This window comes from Oryzias latipes, chromosome 22 (genome assembly GCF_002234675.1).
Source record: "Oryzias latipes chromosome 22, ASM223467v1".
In the NCBI taxonomy this organism is placed as follows: domain Eukaryota; kingdom Metazoa; phylum Chordata; class Actinopteri; order Beloniformes; family Adrianichthyidae; genus Oryzias; species Oryzias latipes.
In genome coordinates this window covers 12296756-12316168 of record NC_019880.2, presented here as the reverse complement: position 1 = coordinate 12316168, position 19413 = coordinate 12296756, and the positions used below count along the sequence as shown (strand labels likewise).

The following is a 19413-nucleotide window of genomic DNA, read 5'->3' as shown; positions in this document are numbered from 1 at the left end:
TTTTGGTTGAGAGTTGAACCAGATTTTATGTGATATAAAATAATGTATTTGCTGTATTTCTGTCTCCTTATGGCAATTTGACTTTTTCCAATGGTAAACAAATCGAAAACGCATTTTGGGTGGAATTTCTGAGATGCCGTTTTTTCCCCCAGCTGTAAAGGATCATCACATCCCCAACCTCTGGGATTCATTTGTTCAATGCAACACTGCCATCTATGGATAAGACTCGCAGGGCGCTGTGTTTGTCGCGCGTCACGTTGCCGCCTGTGTGCGTACCGAAGGTGCGGCGTACAGACGCCGTCTGCGGACGCGCCTGTCATCTGGAGGAAACTCCTCCTTGCAGACAGCGCGTCCTGTCGTCTTTCCATCGCAATGGTCTCCTGGATCATCTCTAGACTTGTGGTGTAAGTCCTCTCGATTTCATTTTCTCCCGTCTCCTCCAGTGCGGTAGGAATAAAAATGCGCGCAGTGGCTGTTACAGGTCTGAGTCACTGAGGAGGGGGCGCGAAACAAGCCCCCCTCGGGTTTTATTTTTTGATCCTAATGCCATTTCATCAGCATCAGACGTAAATGTGTTAGGAGATCAGGTGACGGGGCTCTAGATTCGAGCTGAGCAGCTTGTTTTTTTGGACACGATCGCTTTGTCAGAAGGAACACAAAAGCGCGTCTGGATCAGGCTGATTTGTATCTGTGAACCGGCTGGAAACACTCAACAGAAGAAGCAGGAATACATGTTATGTTAGGAACACAGACATGACTCGATTTCCCTGAATTATTTATCGTGATAAAAAGATGTCAATCACTGAAAGGCATTTGTTTAGTCTGGAGCTTCAATGTGGAGATGTTGATGAAAAGACAGAAGCAGTCTTTGGAGCAGTTTTTCATGCCCCATATTGTAAAGAGGAAAACAGCTAAAGGGAGAGGTCAGTCTTCTCAGATTACAATATGAGTTTTTTATTTTTTATTTTAGTGAAGACACAAATGCACAGCCTTAATACTTTACTGGATTTTTCCTCCTGATGGAGAACTGGCCCAACTCTTAAAATAGTAAGGCAATTAAATTTAGCTTAGAAGATCTCTCATATTGGACTGGCTCAGCTCTGGCCTTTACAGCTTGTTTATGTAGGTCATTTTGGATTCAAGCTTTAGCAATACGATTGCTTAGCCTTACGTGCACAGATGATATTTTCAGTGTCCTTGTAATTTGGAACTCATTTAACTGACAAGCCAGAGTGTTGCAACCTGAAGTGAGCTGGTAATTTGATCAGATCGCTGTCACAGCTGTTGCTTTTGTAGCACTGCAACATGTTTCATATCTACAGGCTCCCAATATGCAGCGTAGGTGTCATGCTGCAAAAAATACCTATAGATTTTTAAGGAAAGTGCAGCAAATGTCATCTAATTTTACTCGCTTGGCAGAATCTGTCTCGGTGAAATGTGACCCAGTGCCCAGGCTGGTTTAGTTGTTCAAAGCGTTCTGTGCACTTTCCAGGGCTTTGTTTGTATCAGCAGGACAACATCAAACCAGTTTGATGCATGTAAATAAAGAAATGTTTTTTTTAAAGTGCAAAAATTAAGCAAAAATATTTGACTAAGAATGAGACAACACTAGTAAAGCTGTTGTTATGTTTTAATTAATAACTGATTTTTTAAAATGTGTTTTCTGTCTATTAATGGAAGATTTCTTTTCATTAGACTGGTTTTTGGTACACTGTATCCTGCCTATTCATCTTATAAAGCTGTGAAGTCAAAAGATGTGAAAGAATATGTGAGTATGTTTTCATTCTTTTGTTGAAAATCTCAATATAAATGTGTTTTTAACTAAATTGAACAATATTACAGGTAAAATGGATGATGTACTGGATAATATTTGCCTTATTTATGACGGTGGAAGCGTTTACAGATATGTTTCTTTGTTGGTAAGTGGCCTCAGTTGCATAAATGATTTAATGTGTATGGTTTTATAGTGGATTTGTTAGATAATATGACTCATAAATCCATGTTTTGTCGCTGTTTGTTCATGGCAGGCTTCCTTTCTACTATGAACTGAAGATAGCCTTTGTGGTGTGGCTGCTGTCGCCGTACACGAAGGGCTCCAGTGTTCTGTACAGGAAATTTGTACATCCCACGCTTTCCTCAAAAGAAAAGGTGAAAGCCCTTTTCTTTTGTTTGCTCTTGTATGCTTCAAGGATTTACGGATGAAGGTGTTCCGTCTTTAAGGCAGCTTTTTATCTTTTCTGTCTCTTTAGAGCGTCACTTTTCTGATGTTTGTGACACAAAAGTTCCTCTGTTGCTACTTTTTTCCACACTTACGCTGTGAAAAAAGTGTTTGCTGATCAGGCGAGAGGAAATGTCATGGTGCTCCACCATTTCTGTGCTGGTTAGGAAATGCAGCTGTCCACACTGTCAATGTCATGAAAAACAACCACAGTGGATGTGCTCATGTAATGGTTGTCTCTGCCCTTTTTTTTAGGACATTGATGACTACATCTGTCATGCAAAGGACAAAAGCTATGACACACTGTTGCATTTTGGGAGAAAAGGGCTGAATGTTGCAGCCACTGCAGCAGTCATGGCTGCTACAAAGGTAATGGAACATTCGGTTTAACCTTCAGGCACAGGTTATCGCTGATAAATCCCGATTCAGGAAGGGAGGAATACAGAATAAACAGTATAAATAAAGCTTTTGAGCTTTTCCTTTTGTAGTACTTTTATATTTATTTGCTTGCAGACACTAATTGGATCTCATGCTTAAGTTGGGTCACGTTGCCGTAAAGGGCAAGAATGAAAAACTCCATGTTTCTGATTTAGGGCCAGGGGGTTCTGTCAGACAGACTAAGGAGCTTCAGCATGCAGGATCTGTCCTCCTACCAGTCTGACCCTGTGACCTCCAGCCCTGGTTCTGCGCAGTCTGGAGCTACTCAGCACCGGACCAGACCCATCATGCGCAGCAAGTCAGAGAGCTATAAGGGTAAGACATCTCTCAAATCAGTTATTTACAGAAAAAAATAGCACATACAAAATTAGTAATCCATCAGTTATTGTTTTTTTTTTTTTTTATCCAAATGCAGTGCATTTAGTTTTAGCAAGTCAGCTTTATTTAAGCTGCCATAAGCATGGCCTGTTTAGTTTAAGACAGATTTGTCATTTTGATATCTGGCTTCCTGTTTGAGCTTGTTTGAGTCCTCCTTAGTTGTTTATTACCTCAGCTTTCCTGCGTGGATCCCTAACCTCAATCCTGCTTTCCTGTTTGGAACGGATCAGTCCTCAGGGCTGCCAGAGTAACCATCCAGTGAACATTCTCACATGTAGTTTTTGGAGGTTTCTGAGGTTCGGTGCATCATGAGAACCCAGTCCTTTTTTTTTTCTTTTTGCTTTTTTGGGGGTGACATGTTTTCCACATGACTGTAAAAACTAGAACTAAAAATTGAGACTCATCTGATTAAATTTAAAGTATTAAAGCACACAAACCATTTTTGGTAAACTAAAACCTTTAAGGGTACTTTTCTTCAGTGTTTGTACAACTTTAAAATATTCCTTCCACCACATTAGTAAAATATTTCTTTGTGTTTGTGCCTGTTTAGCATTGCCAAAAATCTCACAAGTCCAACTGACGCACCCCTTTTATGCTGTTGTTATATTCCTTAAGAGCTGTGAAGCACAGACAACTGTCTTGCTGGACTATTTTCAGCTCCGTCTTGTTGGCATGTAGAGCAGCATGGTGGTGTTTGGTGACATTTAAAATAAGCCACAATGTTAATATAAATCAATAATGAAGACAAATGAAAAATTAGATGTAGCTATGAAAATCGGGACAGATGGCGTTGCTGCTAATTGGGGTCTTTAATTAAACTACTGAAGTGGATCAATGCTTACTAAACATCTTAAAATATTATGAATGTTATAACAGATTTATTGGGCCAAATGAAGGTTTCTGTATTTTATAATTATTATTATTTAAAAAGAAAAAAAAAGCTTTTGTTAGCTCTGCATGCAATCAAAAGAGCAGAAGAGATTCAGCAAGGAATGCCTTGTTATGCTTTTTTAAGCAGCAGTAAATGGCTTTCCTGTTGTCTCTCCATCTCCAACCTTCATTTTGTAGAATGTCTTTGCATTAAAATACAAACTACAATCTGCAGAATGTCAAAATTTGATTGCTTAAAATTAGCTCTCAGTTTTGTTAGATTAAGCCAAATTTTCTCACCTTTGTCAATAATTCAAACATGTTGAATGTTTGCAACATTTCTATAAATGTGGGTTTTCAATGATATGGTAAATCAACTGAAAGATTAAAGTAATATATCTAAACAATTGAAGTAAAAACACATTTTTCAAGTTTTTTGGTAAATGTAATCTAACAGTAAGGCATTACCCTTACATTTGATCCACATAAAATATTGAGGGAATCCCAGCAAGTAGTGGTAGATCAAAATTAGTATTTTGAATTAGATTTGCCCTTTCCAACTTGCAGATATTTCTTCTTCTGTTGTGCCTCTGATTTTTCAAGTGAAAGTAAGCCCTATAGTAAGAGTAAAATAGAAGTTTGAGGCTCTCAGAAAAAGGCTTACACTGCCTATTAGCCTGGTAAAGGATTCAACAAGATCTCATGCATGCTCCTGCATGGGCAATGGTCTATATGGGCTTTCAACACAAGTGCCAACAGGTTTGGTCATCCCAGCAAGTTCACACTAAAGGTAAACTGCAAGATACTGCAGGAAGTCTCCAAAAGACCTCAAATGTCATCACCAGACCTACAGCAGGCTCTGACTAATGTTGGTAGAAAAGCACATGCATCTACAATCAGAACCGAACTGCACACAAAGAAATGTTTGGTAAACACCAAAGGCAGTATTCCAGAACAAGAATAACTATGACGCATGGAGGTGGAAGTGTCATGGTTTGAGGTTGTTTTCCTGCAGAAGGACCTGGTCAGATCACCGTCATAGAATCTACAAAGAATGCTGCTGCGTGTCAGAGGGTGTTAAGGAAACACATGAGACCATAAGTCAGTAAACTGAAGCTGAAGCTGAAACGGACCATAAAACAGGTCAATGATTCAAGACATAACCATAAATAATTCAAAGACTAGCTAAAAACGTATAAAATGCAGAGAAAACAAGAACAAGTTCAGATCATGTTTTGGTGATTAGACGTACATCTAATAACGCTCTTTTCTGTTATGTCAACTGATGGAGGTCGCTTTTCACAAGGATTGACATGAGATTTTCTTTAAATGTTTATACAAATAAGTATAGAGAGTGTCCAACATCGCCAGAAATCAGTTAGACATAGTCATCAGAAAAATTTCTGTAAGATGGCTTACATTTAGTTTTTTAATTTTTTTTTAATATTTAGAATACCCAGTAACATTTTACAATAATGTTTATGTTTAACGCGCATTTATGTTTTAGACTTACATATGCATTTGTGATAATCTATCATTTCCTTTTATATTTAGTAGTTAGGACACCATGCTTTTAACAAACCCATTCCACTTTAATCAATTCTGACTTAAATATGATCAAATGTGGGGGGAAATGGGTAAATCTGATATAACTGCAAGGAAATTTCAATTGGCTGACCATTTACATTTGTTTTTTTGTTTTATTTTTTGCTTAAAATAAGCAACAGTATTGGAGGGAAGAAAAGAAATGGTTTTGTGTCGTCTTCATTCCTCACCAAACCTTTTCCACGGTACAGATTTTGACATGACCGAGTATGAGGTGTTGGGTTTGGAACCGTTGGACTCCGTAGATTTTCAGTCCAACACGACATCAGCCGTGTCCACACTTGTTACACCCTCTGTGACACCCCCATCCGCCCCAACCTCTACACCCAGCCCACCTCCCACTCCTGCAGCTCCAGAGCAGGCTGAGGAGGTGGACAAAGAGCCACCTTCACCATCGAGTTCGCCCCAGCTCAGGCTGAGTAAGAGGAAAGCTCCTGAGGTACCACCATGCCAATGAAGCTGCTCCGCTGCTGCCTGATTCTAACCGTCCCTCAAGAGTGGTGATTCCTGACTGATTCACTCATGTTTGCAGCTGTGTGGCTCAATTCATCTTCACAGCGCTGTAGCCACGCAGAGGGCTTCTGCACCAGACTAATGTCAGGAGATGTTTGAGGCCGTTCAAATAATACGTTTTAAAAATTGGAGTGAAAACTTCTCGGAACCATAATCATTTGTCTGCATGTGCTTTTTTAGAAGTCGATATTGTTGATACAGGCAAAATATCTTTGTGATTTTTCTTCCAATAATAGATTGATACCATGACATCAAAGTCAAGGAGTCAATACAAAACCAAAACAAAACCTGATGATAGATGTTATTTTAGGTTTACAATTAAGTTGAAAAGGAAACATTTTATAATTAAACTAATTAGCATTTTATTTCAATTGGTATGAATCATTTGCCCGACTGTATATATGCATTAACTGCTATGCAATATAAAGTGAGTATATAGATATAGAGTGTGTATTGTTTTGGTTAATGGTGTTGTAACTCGTCATTTAAATCACGTTTGTGGAAAAGTAATCAAAGGATTGATCCTTCCCCATCTTTTTTTTTGTCTTTTCTGTTTAAATTAAGACATGGGTGACGCAATATAACACATATTTTCTGATTTAAAAAATTTTTTTTCAATAAGTGATGCTTAATTTATTTTTGACAGTGAAACAGTTTAAAATAAAAGCATAAAACAGTATATCAGTGAAAAAAAATGACCTTGCATTATGTTTATTTGGACTAACCACATTAATCAAGAGCTTGCTTTTGCAAGAAAACACTAAATAAAGCATCTTGCATCTTCTAAAATGCCTGCAAGCCTTCACAGCTGCTGTCTTTGTTTCTGTCTTGTCTTCCAGCCTCCTCATAGAGTCTTAAGGCCTCTCACAAGATCCAGGAGTGCTTTTTCTTCAAACAATGAAGCTATGTGAAACTGTCTTCAAAACTCCTCCAGCTGCCTTTGCTGCAAGAAGTAAAAATATTGAATGGCCAAAAGCTACATCACTAAAGCAGCCATGCTATGGAGTACGGTATTACCAAAGTGTCCTCTTAAGAACCCTCTCTTTACAGTATATAGCTAGTGGCTCATTGTTTGAAAATCAGATTTGATATTGGAAAAAATGAGCGAATGGTCTTCATACTGACACATGCTTTTTGATAGAAGGTTATTGAATATGTATTTCTGTACAGTTTGTGTGTACATCATGATTTCATTGTTTTTATATGTCATTGCTGGGAAGGCAGTTGCATGTGGGTCTATCCAGTCGTTAATCTGCTCTCGGTTAAACAGAATGTGCTGAGGATGAAGACCACAGTTGGACCTGCTGAGACATTCAAAAACATCAGGACTCGAGCCAAGAATCAATAGAAACCAAGCTGTATTTAAAAACCTGTTGTTTTAATGTTTATTAGAAGATAAAACCATCTGTAAATTTAGTACCAAAAGGTCTGGCAGCAGTAAGACACACTTATTTGCTTCTTCCTTTGGCCCCAAAGAAAAAAGTAGCTCTTTCTCCAATTCTGATCTTCAGATTTTAACAGAACGCTTTCATAAAAAATATATTATTTTGCACTTTTTCTACCCCACAACTTAGTTCTCTTATTTAATTTCTCAACGTTTTTATTTAATTTCAAAACGATTAGACACATAAAGGCCAATTAGGAATTTATAAATGTATGGGCTTTGCAAAAATTAAATCTGAACTCTAAACATATTTTTTTGCTGTTAGAAATCTCCACCTCTCCTGGTGACAAAATGCTCGCATTTGCTTCTTTTTCTTCTTTCAGGAGCTAAGATGGAAATCTGTGGGTGCTGATGTTTTTTTTATCATGCACTTTGTTTAAAGAGACAAAAACCATCACTGTGTCCTTCACTTTCTCAGTACATTACCATCACTACAGTTGGGTCTTTTAAGATAATTCAAGCCTCTCAGGTAGAAAACTGTTCTGTTTACACATCCTTCACTCTAATATACATTTATTATGCACAGGAAGTGTTCTTTAAATGCATACCTTGTGAGAATATGTGACCCAGGGTAAACTTGTGTTTCTGCATTAGTGGTAGAATTGTTGGTGTTAATTTTAACATCCATGTAAGAAGAAAAAAAGACTAGCAAGTTTGTGTACTTGAGCATTCACTGCAAAACTCGTCATTGCATGAATCATTTGTGTAACAACTTAATTGATTTTGTGGAAATCTTGTTTGCCTCATTAAAAAGCCTTTTTATTTTTATTTTTACTTGTTAATTTTAATGTAAAAAAATTAAACTCCATAACCTACTTGGCCACAATACATACAAAAGATTTTACTCGAAATCAGAGTTGATATATTTAACCCTTTTTTCTGGCTGGCCAGAATTTTCATTTTTGTTTCCATTTCAGGTCAAAATGAAAAGCAGTGATACTGTACAATCATTGTTTGTCTTTATTATTTTGCTATTCTTATATTTTATTTCTGTTGTTAAAGAAAAGTTGGTTACTGCCATTAAATAAATCAGAGAACTCTGTGTTTCAACCATTTTTGTGTCCACTTGTGTTTAAATCAAGCACTTAGATCTAATTTGGTTTAATACAGTCTTTATTTAGCAACAATGTTCAGACAAAACATGAGTCTGCAATTCAGAGTTTGAGGTTGACTCGATCGTGGTACTTCTTGTATGGATCATTAACGTACCAGTTTCTTCTTTTCCAAAAAGATGTTGTCATTTTATCTAACAATTTGGACTGCGTTTTATTACAAAATACAATTTCCCTCAGCCGTTTTCGTCTGGCGGGCAACTTCTTCCACAGTTTTTTCTTATAGCCAGCCTGTTGAACGAAACAAAGAAGTCAGATTGGTAAACAGAAAAAAACCCTGACATTTGGACATATGCTACTAAAACCCTTCACACCTTGCGCCTGATCCAAAGACCGCAGTGCAGCCGCATGAACCGCTGAGTCACTGATTTGACACTCTTTCTTTTGCCCTTTTTCACGCTGTAATAAGTGAGATGCCTGCTTGGCTGCAGAGTCAGACTTGGAACAAGAGCTGTCACACTGCACAAAAAAGAAACATGATCAATATAGGAATACAGATCAATATTTTCATAAATATGGATTTCTCAACACATTTTGAAAAATATATGCTCCTGACTCACAATAATTTGATTTGAATAAAATACTCAGAAATGCTAGTTTGATCTCAATTTTCTTTAATAGAGAATACAAATGCTCCAAATCCTGTTAATAAAAACAAGAAAACCACACGATTTTCATGATGATGGGTCTTTTTAATACGATACTAAAAACTAGTACTAAGTTGTTTTTGGTAGGAAAATATTGAAAGGAAAACTGAACAAAGGAATCTATATACTAAAATTCAATATTTTAGCAAAAGCAGGGATTAAACAAACTTCCAACAGACAGAGATCAAAACAGAGGGTTCCGCACTTTTAACATTGAATCATTGATTGAGATGTTTTGACTAGTAACACGTCAGAAAACTGTCAACTCTTTAAGGTCAATATAAGACAAAATCAATAATTTAGTTCATTACCGTTTGAAAATGTTGAATTGGTGTGTCTGAAACGCTGAAACCGAAAAAGAAAAGCGGGCAGCGGCTGAAAGGACATTAATAGGAGCTGGGGCTTTGATGGAGCCGGACAGCTTACAGAGCTGAGGAGTCCGCGCGCACAGGGAGGCGGAGAGCGGCCTCAGCAGCGCTGACAGACACACAAGGACACGAAGAAGACATGAGAAAAGCACGACTAAAACGAAGCTGTTAACATTAGGACTTACATTTACCAATAACCTATATACGTAATGCTATTGAAATTAACCTACATTTACATAAAACTATATTAACACTCAAGTTATTTTATGTTATTCACCGGATACTCTTGCAGACCACACCGCCGCCATGGTTTCTTTTTTTATTGCTGTAACTACGGGGCGCTCTTAGGGTCAACATTGTTGCATGAATCAAACCGACGTCTTTACTGCCACCTATCGATAGGAGTAAGAACTGCAAAGTATCGTTATGCACCCTATTCTCCAAGTCCCACACATCTTTGCGCATTTCGACAATTTACAGAGATTCTTTAATGCTACATCCTATAAGAGTTAGGCTAACAAATAAAAGGCGTGTCCCTAGTCAGGCTAACAAATAAAAGGCGTGTCCTATTTCTTTAACAAATATTGTTGAATACCTTTAGTTTCTGTAGTCTGTTGGTCTCACAAAAAATAAAAATGAAATAACCTCAAAATGATCCATATTATTATTATTTATCATATCATACTTACCTTTAAAAAGTTACCATGGCTGGACACTTCCGTTTGTGTTGAGAGATCTAAACAATGACATTGCAAAGAGTGTTTGTTACGATAATAAGATAATATTTATGTTACTTTGAATGCTGTGTTGTATCCCTGTAAAACAAATTGGAACAAGGAGAAGATGCTTTGTTGTGGGTTCTTTTGCACTAAATATAAAAAAAAAATTATGTTTAGGCTACATCTAATTTTATTGATTGATTGCTTAAAAATAATTATTTTCTTACGCTTTTTTTTATTGTTGTTTTAAAGTTTAGTGCAAGAAATACTAAAGCCAACCAAAGTCTATTTTCATTCCCATGACTAGGTCAAGAACTGATTTTATGTGTAGGAAATGTATGAAAATCACAGTCTGGTATGCCACTTTTATCACAGAGAGTCTTTCTTCTCTGTTGTCACACTCTGACACACGTTGATCTTTTTTGAAATACATTGTTTCTCACAGTCAGTGTCTGGATTTTTAAACTGTTTAATCTAGTAAAACTATTTTTAGTTTTCTAGTTTTCATCCAACACAAAAACGTCTGCCAAACCCCCTGTGTGAATTACTGAAAGCTGATTTCCTGTTGTGACCCGTGAAAGGATATACCGAAAGATGAACCATAACATTAACAGGTTTCGGAGCAAATCCTCAACCAAACCTGCACACAATGAAATAAAGTTTATAGTTTTGTTTATATATTAGGTAGTGAATAGTTTATTAATTTTCTTTCATGAAGAAATGCACTTTTTAATTAAAAATGTGTGAACTGAGTCCTCTGTCTCTATTGTGATGCCAATGCTGCTGGAATTAAAAGAAAAAAAGGCAAAATCAAAACTGACAAACCATTAATAAAAGGTTTGAAATCTCTAAAAATCTTTTGCACTCATTCTTAATTATTTACAAGTTTTTTATAATGAAGACCGGATTTATTTTATATTTGAGTATTTGAAGTGTCAGTTTAAAATTATAAATCAAGTTGACCCTGTGTTAAATTTGTTAATATGTGAAAAATAAATAGCTATCAGGTTTAACAAAATCAGCTTTCCCTTTTGGGTCAAAGGCACATTATAAAAAGGACATTTGAAGAAATGTTTTTGCTGAAAATCTTATAACCTGCATCTGATTATTAGAAATATATACACTCAAAAAATATAAATATATTTTTAAAACTAGCAGTGCTTGGTTGATTCATTCATTGATTCATTTACTTTTGTTGTAGTTGTTGTTTTTCAATTTTAAATTGTTTTTTTTGTTCCTGAACAGTTGTTTGTTTTTGTTTTTGGTGTGAACTTCATTAGTTATTTCTGTATTTTGAAAAAATTTGTAATGTTTTTTTACAGTTTACATGTTTTGCAGACCGCATGTTTTTTACACTTTTGCAGCTGTATTTATTTAATATTTAACATTTATTTCTTTATTTAAAAAGAATCTCATTTTTGATAATAATTTTTCATAATAATTTTAGTAATATTTTTAATTATCTAATATAAATGTCATTTGTGATGTCCTTTATTGATGTTATATTATATAGATTATTTCTGAATGTCGTGTTTACTGCCACAGAAATGAAATTTCCCCATTGTGGGATTAATAAAGTCATCTATCTATCTATCTAAATAATTCTCTGAACTGAACAAAAAAAAAGATTAGAAAGCATTCCCTTCAAATAAGATACTTTCTCAAAGTTTGAAAAAAATGTGAGGAATAAAAATATTACAAAAGATGAAGAAAAAAACACAACAGTGTTTATTTTACATTAAAACATATAAACATTACCCTAAAAAACAAAGAAAAAAAAAAAGCAAAGTTATTCATAAAACTACAAACATGAAATGCATTAGAAATGAAGGGTCCTGCTTATGCATCTTCTGTCACTGAGCAATATATGCTTCTTCAGTCATAAATAATAATATTTATTTACTTAATAAAAAGTGCTTTTTTAAGTGAAAAAGATAATTAGCTGGTTCATTCATCTTCCAATCGCCGACCTCAGAAAAAGGGTATTTATATGCATGTTGAACATTTACAACAATGTCAGACCGTGAGACTTCACAAAAGAATCAACCTTCCTCCAAATAGTTTCAAAATTATCTCATTAAAACATAAATGGAGCATGAAAGGGATCCAGTGGCACCGGATCAGAATTTAGCATCCATCTTTTATCTGTCCGTTCTCGGTTGTTTACCAGCCGGCATATACAGGCTCGGTGTCACAGGGCAGCCCATAGTAGCGACCCTGAGGTCTCTCTTTACGTAACAGCGGGGCTCGGGCTATGGTGAGTTCTCCATCAGTGTCTTTCCTTCGACGTAATACCATTAAAATGACGAAGAGCAGGGCCACTGCAGAGTGAGACAGAAAAAAATAACAGCAGAGAATGTGACAGGAATTTAGCATCTACAAAGAGTGCATTGATGGATGAGCATGATTCTTATTTCTTTCATTATGTTATTAGCTGTAGCAGCTGACTGAGCAGTTTACGTCATAATGATAGGTATCCTTGTATGGTTTGACCCAAGAACACTTTCGCTATAAAAAGTTACACCATCACTTTAAAATACCCAACAAAAAGTACTTGTTATAAAAAATAGATCCAAACATGACAACTAATGATAAATAAGAGTGGTTAAGCGGCTTTTTTTTTTCAAAGCCGCTGTTTTGTTATGTGTAACAAAATGAAAAAGAAAAACATAGGAAGTTGCTAAAAAACATGCTCAAAAATTACTGAAAAATTAGGAATTTGAGAACAAAAAATTCCTAAAAAATATTAAAACGATACTAGAAACTTGGTTTTTGGTCCACCCATTCCTGGGACATGTGAGACTTCCCTGGAGTAGGCACACACTCCTTGAAAAGTGACATACTGAAATTAATGTAAATAGTTTTACTAGGGTGAAAATCACCCGGCGATAGTCCTCTAGGGTTAAAACAAAAATAACAGTTACAGCTTGGACAGCAGATACCATACATTTTACATTAGAAACAGCAGACAATGTTTTTTTCTGTTTTTTCCTTTTCATGAGAATTTGATTTTGTAAGAAGACATTAGAAGAGCAGCAAAAAATAATTTCTAAAGTGACAAAAGAGGCAAACAGTATCTACTCAAAAGACTAAACTATTCATGTATTTAATCAGTCAATTTTTCTACAAGTAAAGTTTTATTTATTTATTTTGCACATGAATAGCATCATGACATAAGACAAGATAATAAAAGAGAAGGTAAACTAGAGGATTTACATTGAAAAGAACAGTAAAGCGTGCAGAGAGGTGGAGGAAGCCATAAAGGCTTAATGTATGTTAAGACCACCGCTGGATAAACAAAAGGCAATGAATTAAAGAAAAAAGACAAAGGAAAAAATTGACGTGGCAAAAAAAATTACATAGAACATTTGGCTAACAGTCTATTTTTTAATTTGGTTTTGTAAATTAACAAGCATTTTGCAGTAAAAAGTAGGTCAGTGTGAGTATTCCATGCAATCCTATGGAGAATTGCTCACGTGTTCTTTTGTACAGAGGTAAGTGTAATTTGGGGGCCTGTCTTGCTGAATGGTGGTGAATTTGGTGACTGTATGTTAAGAGATTATTTATGTGTGAAGGTCATCTGATATTGTAGAATGGACTATATACAAATGTACAGGTCAGGAGCAAATTAATTTCATAGATATCTAGTATCTTCAATTCATTAAATAAAGGTGTGTGTGTGTTCCATTTGTTTGAAGCTACATTCATACTGCCCATGGCAATGCGCGTTCAAGCGCCCGATTTCAATGAAAAGTCTATGTATGATCATTTTTGGGCTCTACGTACAAAACGCTTGGCCATTGAATGTGCCCTGAATTTTAAACCATGTCAAACTTTGACCAATCAGAGACTCAGTTTTGGTAGTAATGTCTGGATGGCGTCTCTTTTAATTCCTGGACGTGCCAACCATTTGTGACTGTGATAGACGAAGAGAAATTAATAATTGTGGTTTGTGCCCAGCTGGAATTACATAACAAGTCTTTCATAAATCAGAATAGAGCTGTGGAAAAAAGAGAGGAGCAAGAACCACCAGATTTGCACCGCTTTGACCTTTCCCACAAAACCTTTTCCAACTATAGGTGGTGGACATGCGCTAGTAAACAGTGGAAAAAGAAAAAGAAGAATAATACCCTGGTGTATCTGTAGCTTTAGGGTCATCAAATACATTCTCTCTTATTCTTCTTTATTGTTTTTCTTTCTATGGTTTTACTCACCCCCTCCTCCAATAACTAACAGTGCGATGGTTACAGGAGCCAGTTCACATGTATCCCCTGCTTTGCGGAAGAAAGTCTCCATGCAATATCCCGGAGCCAAGCTCCCCTCTGGACAAAAAGCATCACTTGGACACTGGATGGGGTTCACGTCAGGGCTCTGAAAAAACCCAACATGCCTCGTCATAAAGCATCTTGACATTTATTTTTAGTGCAGGCATGCTGATTCTTCTCCAGTGTTTTTATAACTCACAGGACAGTAGTGATTCTCTGGGCAGACGTCACAGTTTTCCTGGCCCCAGCGGATCTGGTAGAAGCCACTGTTACAGATTTGGCACATACTCTGATGGGGAGGCTTGTGCATCCCTAATCCAGATTAGACACAAAAAAAACATTGCAGTCTCAATCATAGAGTCAACAAAAGCTCTTCACGGGCATAAATGTGGAATACCTGGACGGCAAGGTGTGCAGTCTTTAGCAGCCGTTTGCAGAGCTTCTGTTCCTCCGGGACACGTCTGACACAGGCTGCAGCTGGACGAGCTGTCAGAGGCAGAGGTGCTTGTTTATATTAAAAATACATCTATGGCTGGCAATTGTTAAATTGAATGCAACTTGATTTTCAAGGAAATCAGCACCACTTCATATGACCCATAATGTTAGCATGTAAGTCTAAAAATAGCTTTTGATCACTGGAATTGGGTTGAAAACTGTTTTCCGGATTGTTTTCTAGGCTTTCTTTTAAATAACAAAAACCTAATTTAATGTTTTAGGCCTGTTATGTACAATCTGATAACACTAAGTTTAGACATTTAAATACTAAAATTAAATTACTAAATTGAATATAGTTTCATTCAATTACATGTAAGAATCTACAAAGTAGAGCAGAAGGCTGTAGATTTTCATGGTAACATATTGAAAATTGTTTAACAAAAAAACAGACATTTATAATAGTAAAACCTTCTGTCATTTTTTCCCTTTGTGTTTTATATTTCTTATCTCCATCTTCTTGTAAAACAACACGTCAAATATCAGCAAGATTATGTATTTATTCTTTTCATTTAATCATAAGTAGCAGAAGCATTGACTAAAATGTCCACTATGTCAAAAACCAAAACATTTAGGATCTAATTTAGCTCAAATCATAGTCAACCTTGCTGAAATAAAACAATTGGGGTCAATAAAACATACATATCTTAAGGCAGTTATATCACAAGATTGATTTCAGATTACTTTAGACTTTGGATCACAATCACATATATTTGGAGAAAGATTAAATTGTAATATGAGAAGTAATGGGTCAAATTAAATGAGAATTAAATTAAGTTTTCAAAACCCCAGACTTCTCCACAATGTTTGTTTTTTCTTTTTTGGGGGGAGGTGATATAGGAGCATAAATAATAAAATAATTTTGTTCTTCTCACTGCTCCTTTCCAGTCAAGGAGATGTGTGGACTTTTTGTAAATTAGAGAGATGGATGGGAAAAACCTCAAAACTCAAGAGCAAAAAACCTTCAAAGATGACAGAAAATGTATTTTAAATCATTTAAATTGCCATTTTAACAACCAAAAGAAGAGCTGCAAATTGCTTTTTGGAAAAAAAAAGACTTTTTCAAAATAAAGAGAAGACAAAATATGATAATTAAAAAAGACTGCCTGCAGGTTGTTTCAAAAAGTGTGAATTTTGGAGAGAAAAATTCCCTCCAGAACCCAGTAAGAATTTTGTATAAAGGGGTGCTGGAGAACATATAAAAGCACAACTGGTACCATTATTTTATCTTATTTGCTTTGCATGTATGCCTTTATTTAGGTTGGTATAAAACATCTGGCCATGTTTTATGCCAAAATAAAGTTTGTTGACTTTTATTAGAGATTTGGATCAAAATGAACATCAACTAAATAAACTATACACCAATAGACAGTCTTTTAACAAGTGGGAATCAAATTAGAGAAGATGAGGGTTTGCCTTAAATGAACACATCTCCAGCAAACACATGAGTAGACAACGACACTCCTTAAATATTTGTGCTTCCTGCTGATTTCTGAAATCCACAGTGGTGTGTTTGTCTGCATCTTTGATGACAAACAGAACCATGACATTAAAGCATGTGATGCTCAATTTGGTGGTTAGATAAGTGATTTTTTCCCCCCAGTTTTTACACACACATGCATGCACACACACAATCACAGATGCATTCAGAGTTCAAATTCTGGTAACGGGACAACAAGAAATGAAGTGAGATCTACGGGGACATACTTGCAGAAAGTCCCCATCGAACACGGTGTGCAGGAAGTGGAACTCTGCTTTGATGAAAAGAAACCTGAAATTAGAAGATGTCCCTTTATAATGTGTTTGATACAGTTTTAAGATAATTGAATATAATATTTTTTTAGGACTAATGTGATGAATATACCAAGCATGTTAAGATTATGAGAAGTTCACATATTTGCATCAGATGTATAAGCACAGACGTACCTGGTGAGCAGCTGGTGCAAGTTTCTGATCTAGTATTGTTGTTGAAGGATCCAGAAGGACAGGGGTGACATAATGGACTTCCAGTCAAACTGAAAAGTCGTAGTTTAAACATTGCAATTAATAAGGAAGTGAGACCAGAAAATAAAATAAAAATGCAATGAACTGGTGAAATAGTAACTTAGAGTAGAATCCTGGTGAGCAGGGCAAACACTGCTCCTGTCCTGACAAAGACTGATAAAATCCCTTCTTGCATGGCAGACATGCTCCAGGAAATACACACAGCCCAGGATCAGGACAGCATGAGCACAGCAACGTATCTGGAAAACGTTAAAAAGAACAAAAAAACAAGCTCTCTTCTGGAGGTGCTATTCCTATTTACTTTTATTTGTTTAAAGTGTTGTGAGGATTTTAAAGTGTACAGGTCCTCAACTCACTGTTGTCGTACTGAGATCCTGGTGCACATGGCTCACAAGCAGATACATTAAAAGCAAAGCAGCCTGGGGTAGTGCTGCTGAAGATCACGGGTGTTGGAGTCAGACCAGTCGCATTCTGAACAAGAGTGGTGTTCATCACAGCGGGAATGAGAGTGGTCTGGCCCACCACCATGTCTGGGAGAGAAACAGTACATTACTTATACACAGTCACTATTTTAAAGGGGCATAAAGTGCATAAATGGACTCAAAAAAATCGGCTGAGATGTTTGTAGGCGAGGAAATTGCCTTAGACCGGCGTGTGACCTGTTGCAAAAGATTCAGCAATCCTGCACTTTGGAGCATGTTGTCTTATCTCTGATGATAATTTACAACAGTGGAAGTAGAAAATGCAAAAAATGCAAAGGATAGGTGTTTTAAGTGTTTTAGGAATCAATGAAACGGCATTCTTTTGCAAACACATCATCTACAGTAAGAATGTCTTGTGCTCGCCTATTGAATTTTGCTGATGAATACAACCTTCAATGTGTTAAGTATGGCTACAGTACTACGTAAGTGACACTTTATCAGAAATACTTTGCATTATTGCTGTGCATACTGTATATCTAAACATAATATGCATTTTCAATATTCTTCAAAAATGAGTGCATGCAAATAAACAAAATCAACCGAAACAAAGCTGGTATTGTGGCAGTAATCACATAATCCATGTACTAAAGTTCTTTCCTGAATAGGAGCCACCACCCTCCTGAAATTCAATTATTCAGAAAGAGGTATCATGTGGTGTCTCAGCTTGTCTGTCCGTAACTTTAGTTTATAGATTACAGAAAAGTAGAAGTGGCTGAGAGGAATGCAGAATCTATGAAATATAACAAATTATCACACTAGACGGGACTACACATCAAGTAAATGAATAAAGCAAGTATTACTATCGTTTTTAGGATCAAATTTGTCTTGAGTTTAACTTGTAAAAGCACAACTGGTACCAAATCACAACTTAAATCAAGTCTAACTGTCGATTCTGCATCATATTAGATAATTTAAACACATGAATGACCTCAAGTACCCTAAAAAGTTAATTTCTTGACTTTTCGATATTTTTAAGGACTCCAAATATTGTTATCCTAAAAAAACATACAACTTACCGATGAAACAGGCAGCGGCTATGGCGCACAGAGCTCCCAGACACTTCTTCATCCTCCAGATTAGCGAGAAACACCACCGAAAAATCTTTGTCTACTGCAGCATCTCATGCCTGACAAGTGGCTGAGTATCTTCCTTTGTTATCACCCAGGAGTTCGTTCGCAGGGGAATCAGTCTCTCCCTCTCCTTCATCTGTGTCATATGACAAAAATGCGCATCATGTGATTTTACTTTGGGGGCAAAACTGAGTGAAATGAGCTGGAATCAGACCAAAGCTAGTGTTGTTACAACCAACGGCCACAGGGGTCGCTGATGTGCCAGGCAGAGAGGTCCATCATCAACTTCCACTACTTTATAGTTTGTCAAAATCCCGATATAACAGTACGTTGTAAGTGAAAAATACAAAAAATAAAAATAAAAACTCCAGTTAGTAATGAAATGTACCTGTTACCATATTCATCCTTATAAATAATACTTATTATGTGTTAGTGGTGGGAAAATGTCTCATGCGTCACGAGTTGCAGGTTAACTTCCCTGTTTCTGGTTTCTGTGGTGCTGATAAAAATAATACATTACAGTAACGGTGTCATTTTTCCAGAAGTAGTGTGATTGTTTTTTATTGATCTTTTAGTCAGAATGTGTCCACTCACTCCTTTATTAAATCAGACTTTTATTTTGTTTAAAGCATCGTGACCATGAGGTATTAATAGATTTTTTCTAAATGCAACAGGCAAAATCTATTTTTAGGTATTTCTTTTATTACAAATTACTGAGCCAAGCTTCCTGTTAGGCTTCATAATCACTTTAAATCTATTTTGCAATCTTATTACTGAGTGTTTATTCC

At 36.2% G+C, this 19413-nt stretch overlaps 3 protein-coding genes across 5 annotated transcripts; 1 reads left to right on the top strand and 2 right to left on the bottom strand.

The window, feature by feature from the left end:
• The first annotated feature begins 77 nt into the window (after positions 1-77).
• On the top strand, positions 78-8506 carry reep1 (receptor accessory protein 1). Of its 3 annotated transcripts, XM_011490359.3 has the most exons (8): positions 78-404; positions 1696-1768; positions 1843-1919; positions 2028-2148; positions 2474-2587; positions 2812-2971; positions 5701-5948; positions 6862-8506. In XM_011490359.3, exons 1-8 carry the CDS (start codon positions 199-201, stop codon positions 6931-6933), a joined length of 1071 nt encoding a protein of 356 aa, XP_011488661.2. In that variant the 5' UTR covers positions 78-198; the 3' UTR covers positions 6934-8506. The 3 variants fall into 3 exon arrangements, with proteins under 3 accessions (XP_011488661.2, XP_004082339.1, XP_020569112.1); XM_004082291.4 differs by lacking the exon at positions 5701-5948 and having other exon boundaries at positions 248-404; positions 6862-7073; XM_020713453.2 differs by lacking the exons at positions 78-404; positions 1696-1768; positions 1843-1919; positions 2028-2148 and adding an exon at positions 2166-2380.
• Positions 8507-8561: 55 nt separating this feature from the next.
• mrpl35 (mitochondrial ribosomal protein L35) lies at positions 8562-9974 on the bottom strand. Its single transcript, XM_011490357.2, has 4 exons — positions 9871-9974; positions 9537-9702; positions 8893-9037; positions 8562-8809 (listed from the first exon to the last, which is right to left on the bottom strand). The coding sequence occupies exons 1-4, from the start codon at positions 9899-9901 to the stop codon at positions 8621-8623; spliced, it is 531 nt and encodes a 176-aa protein (XP_011488659.1). The 5' UTR covers positions 9902-9974; the 3' UTR covers positions 8562-8620.
• A 2044-nt stretch (positions 9975-12018) lies between these two features.
• On the bottom strand, positions 12019-18799 carry LOC101161203 (laminin subunit gamma-2). The gene is made up of 9 exons (XM_011490358.3): positions 18572-18799; positions 17430-17603; positions 17174-17312; positions 16996-17084; positions 16777-16840; positions 14975-15063; positions 14777-14889; positions 14527-14683; positions 12019-12633 (listed from the first exon to the last, which is right to left on the bottom strand). Exons 1-9 carry the CDS (start codon positions 18621-18623, stop codon positions 12476-12478), a joined length of 1035 nt encoding a protein of 344 aa, XP_011488660.1. The 5' UTR covers positions 18624-18799; the 3' UTR covers positions 12019-12475.
• Between the last annotated feature and the right edge of the window lie 614 nt (positions 18800-19413).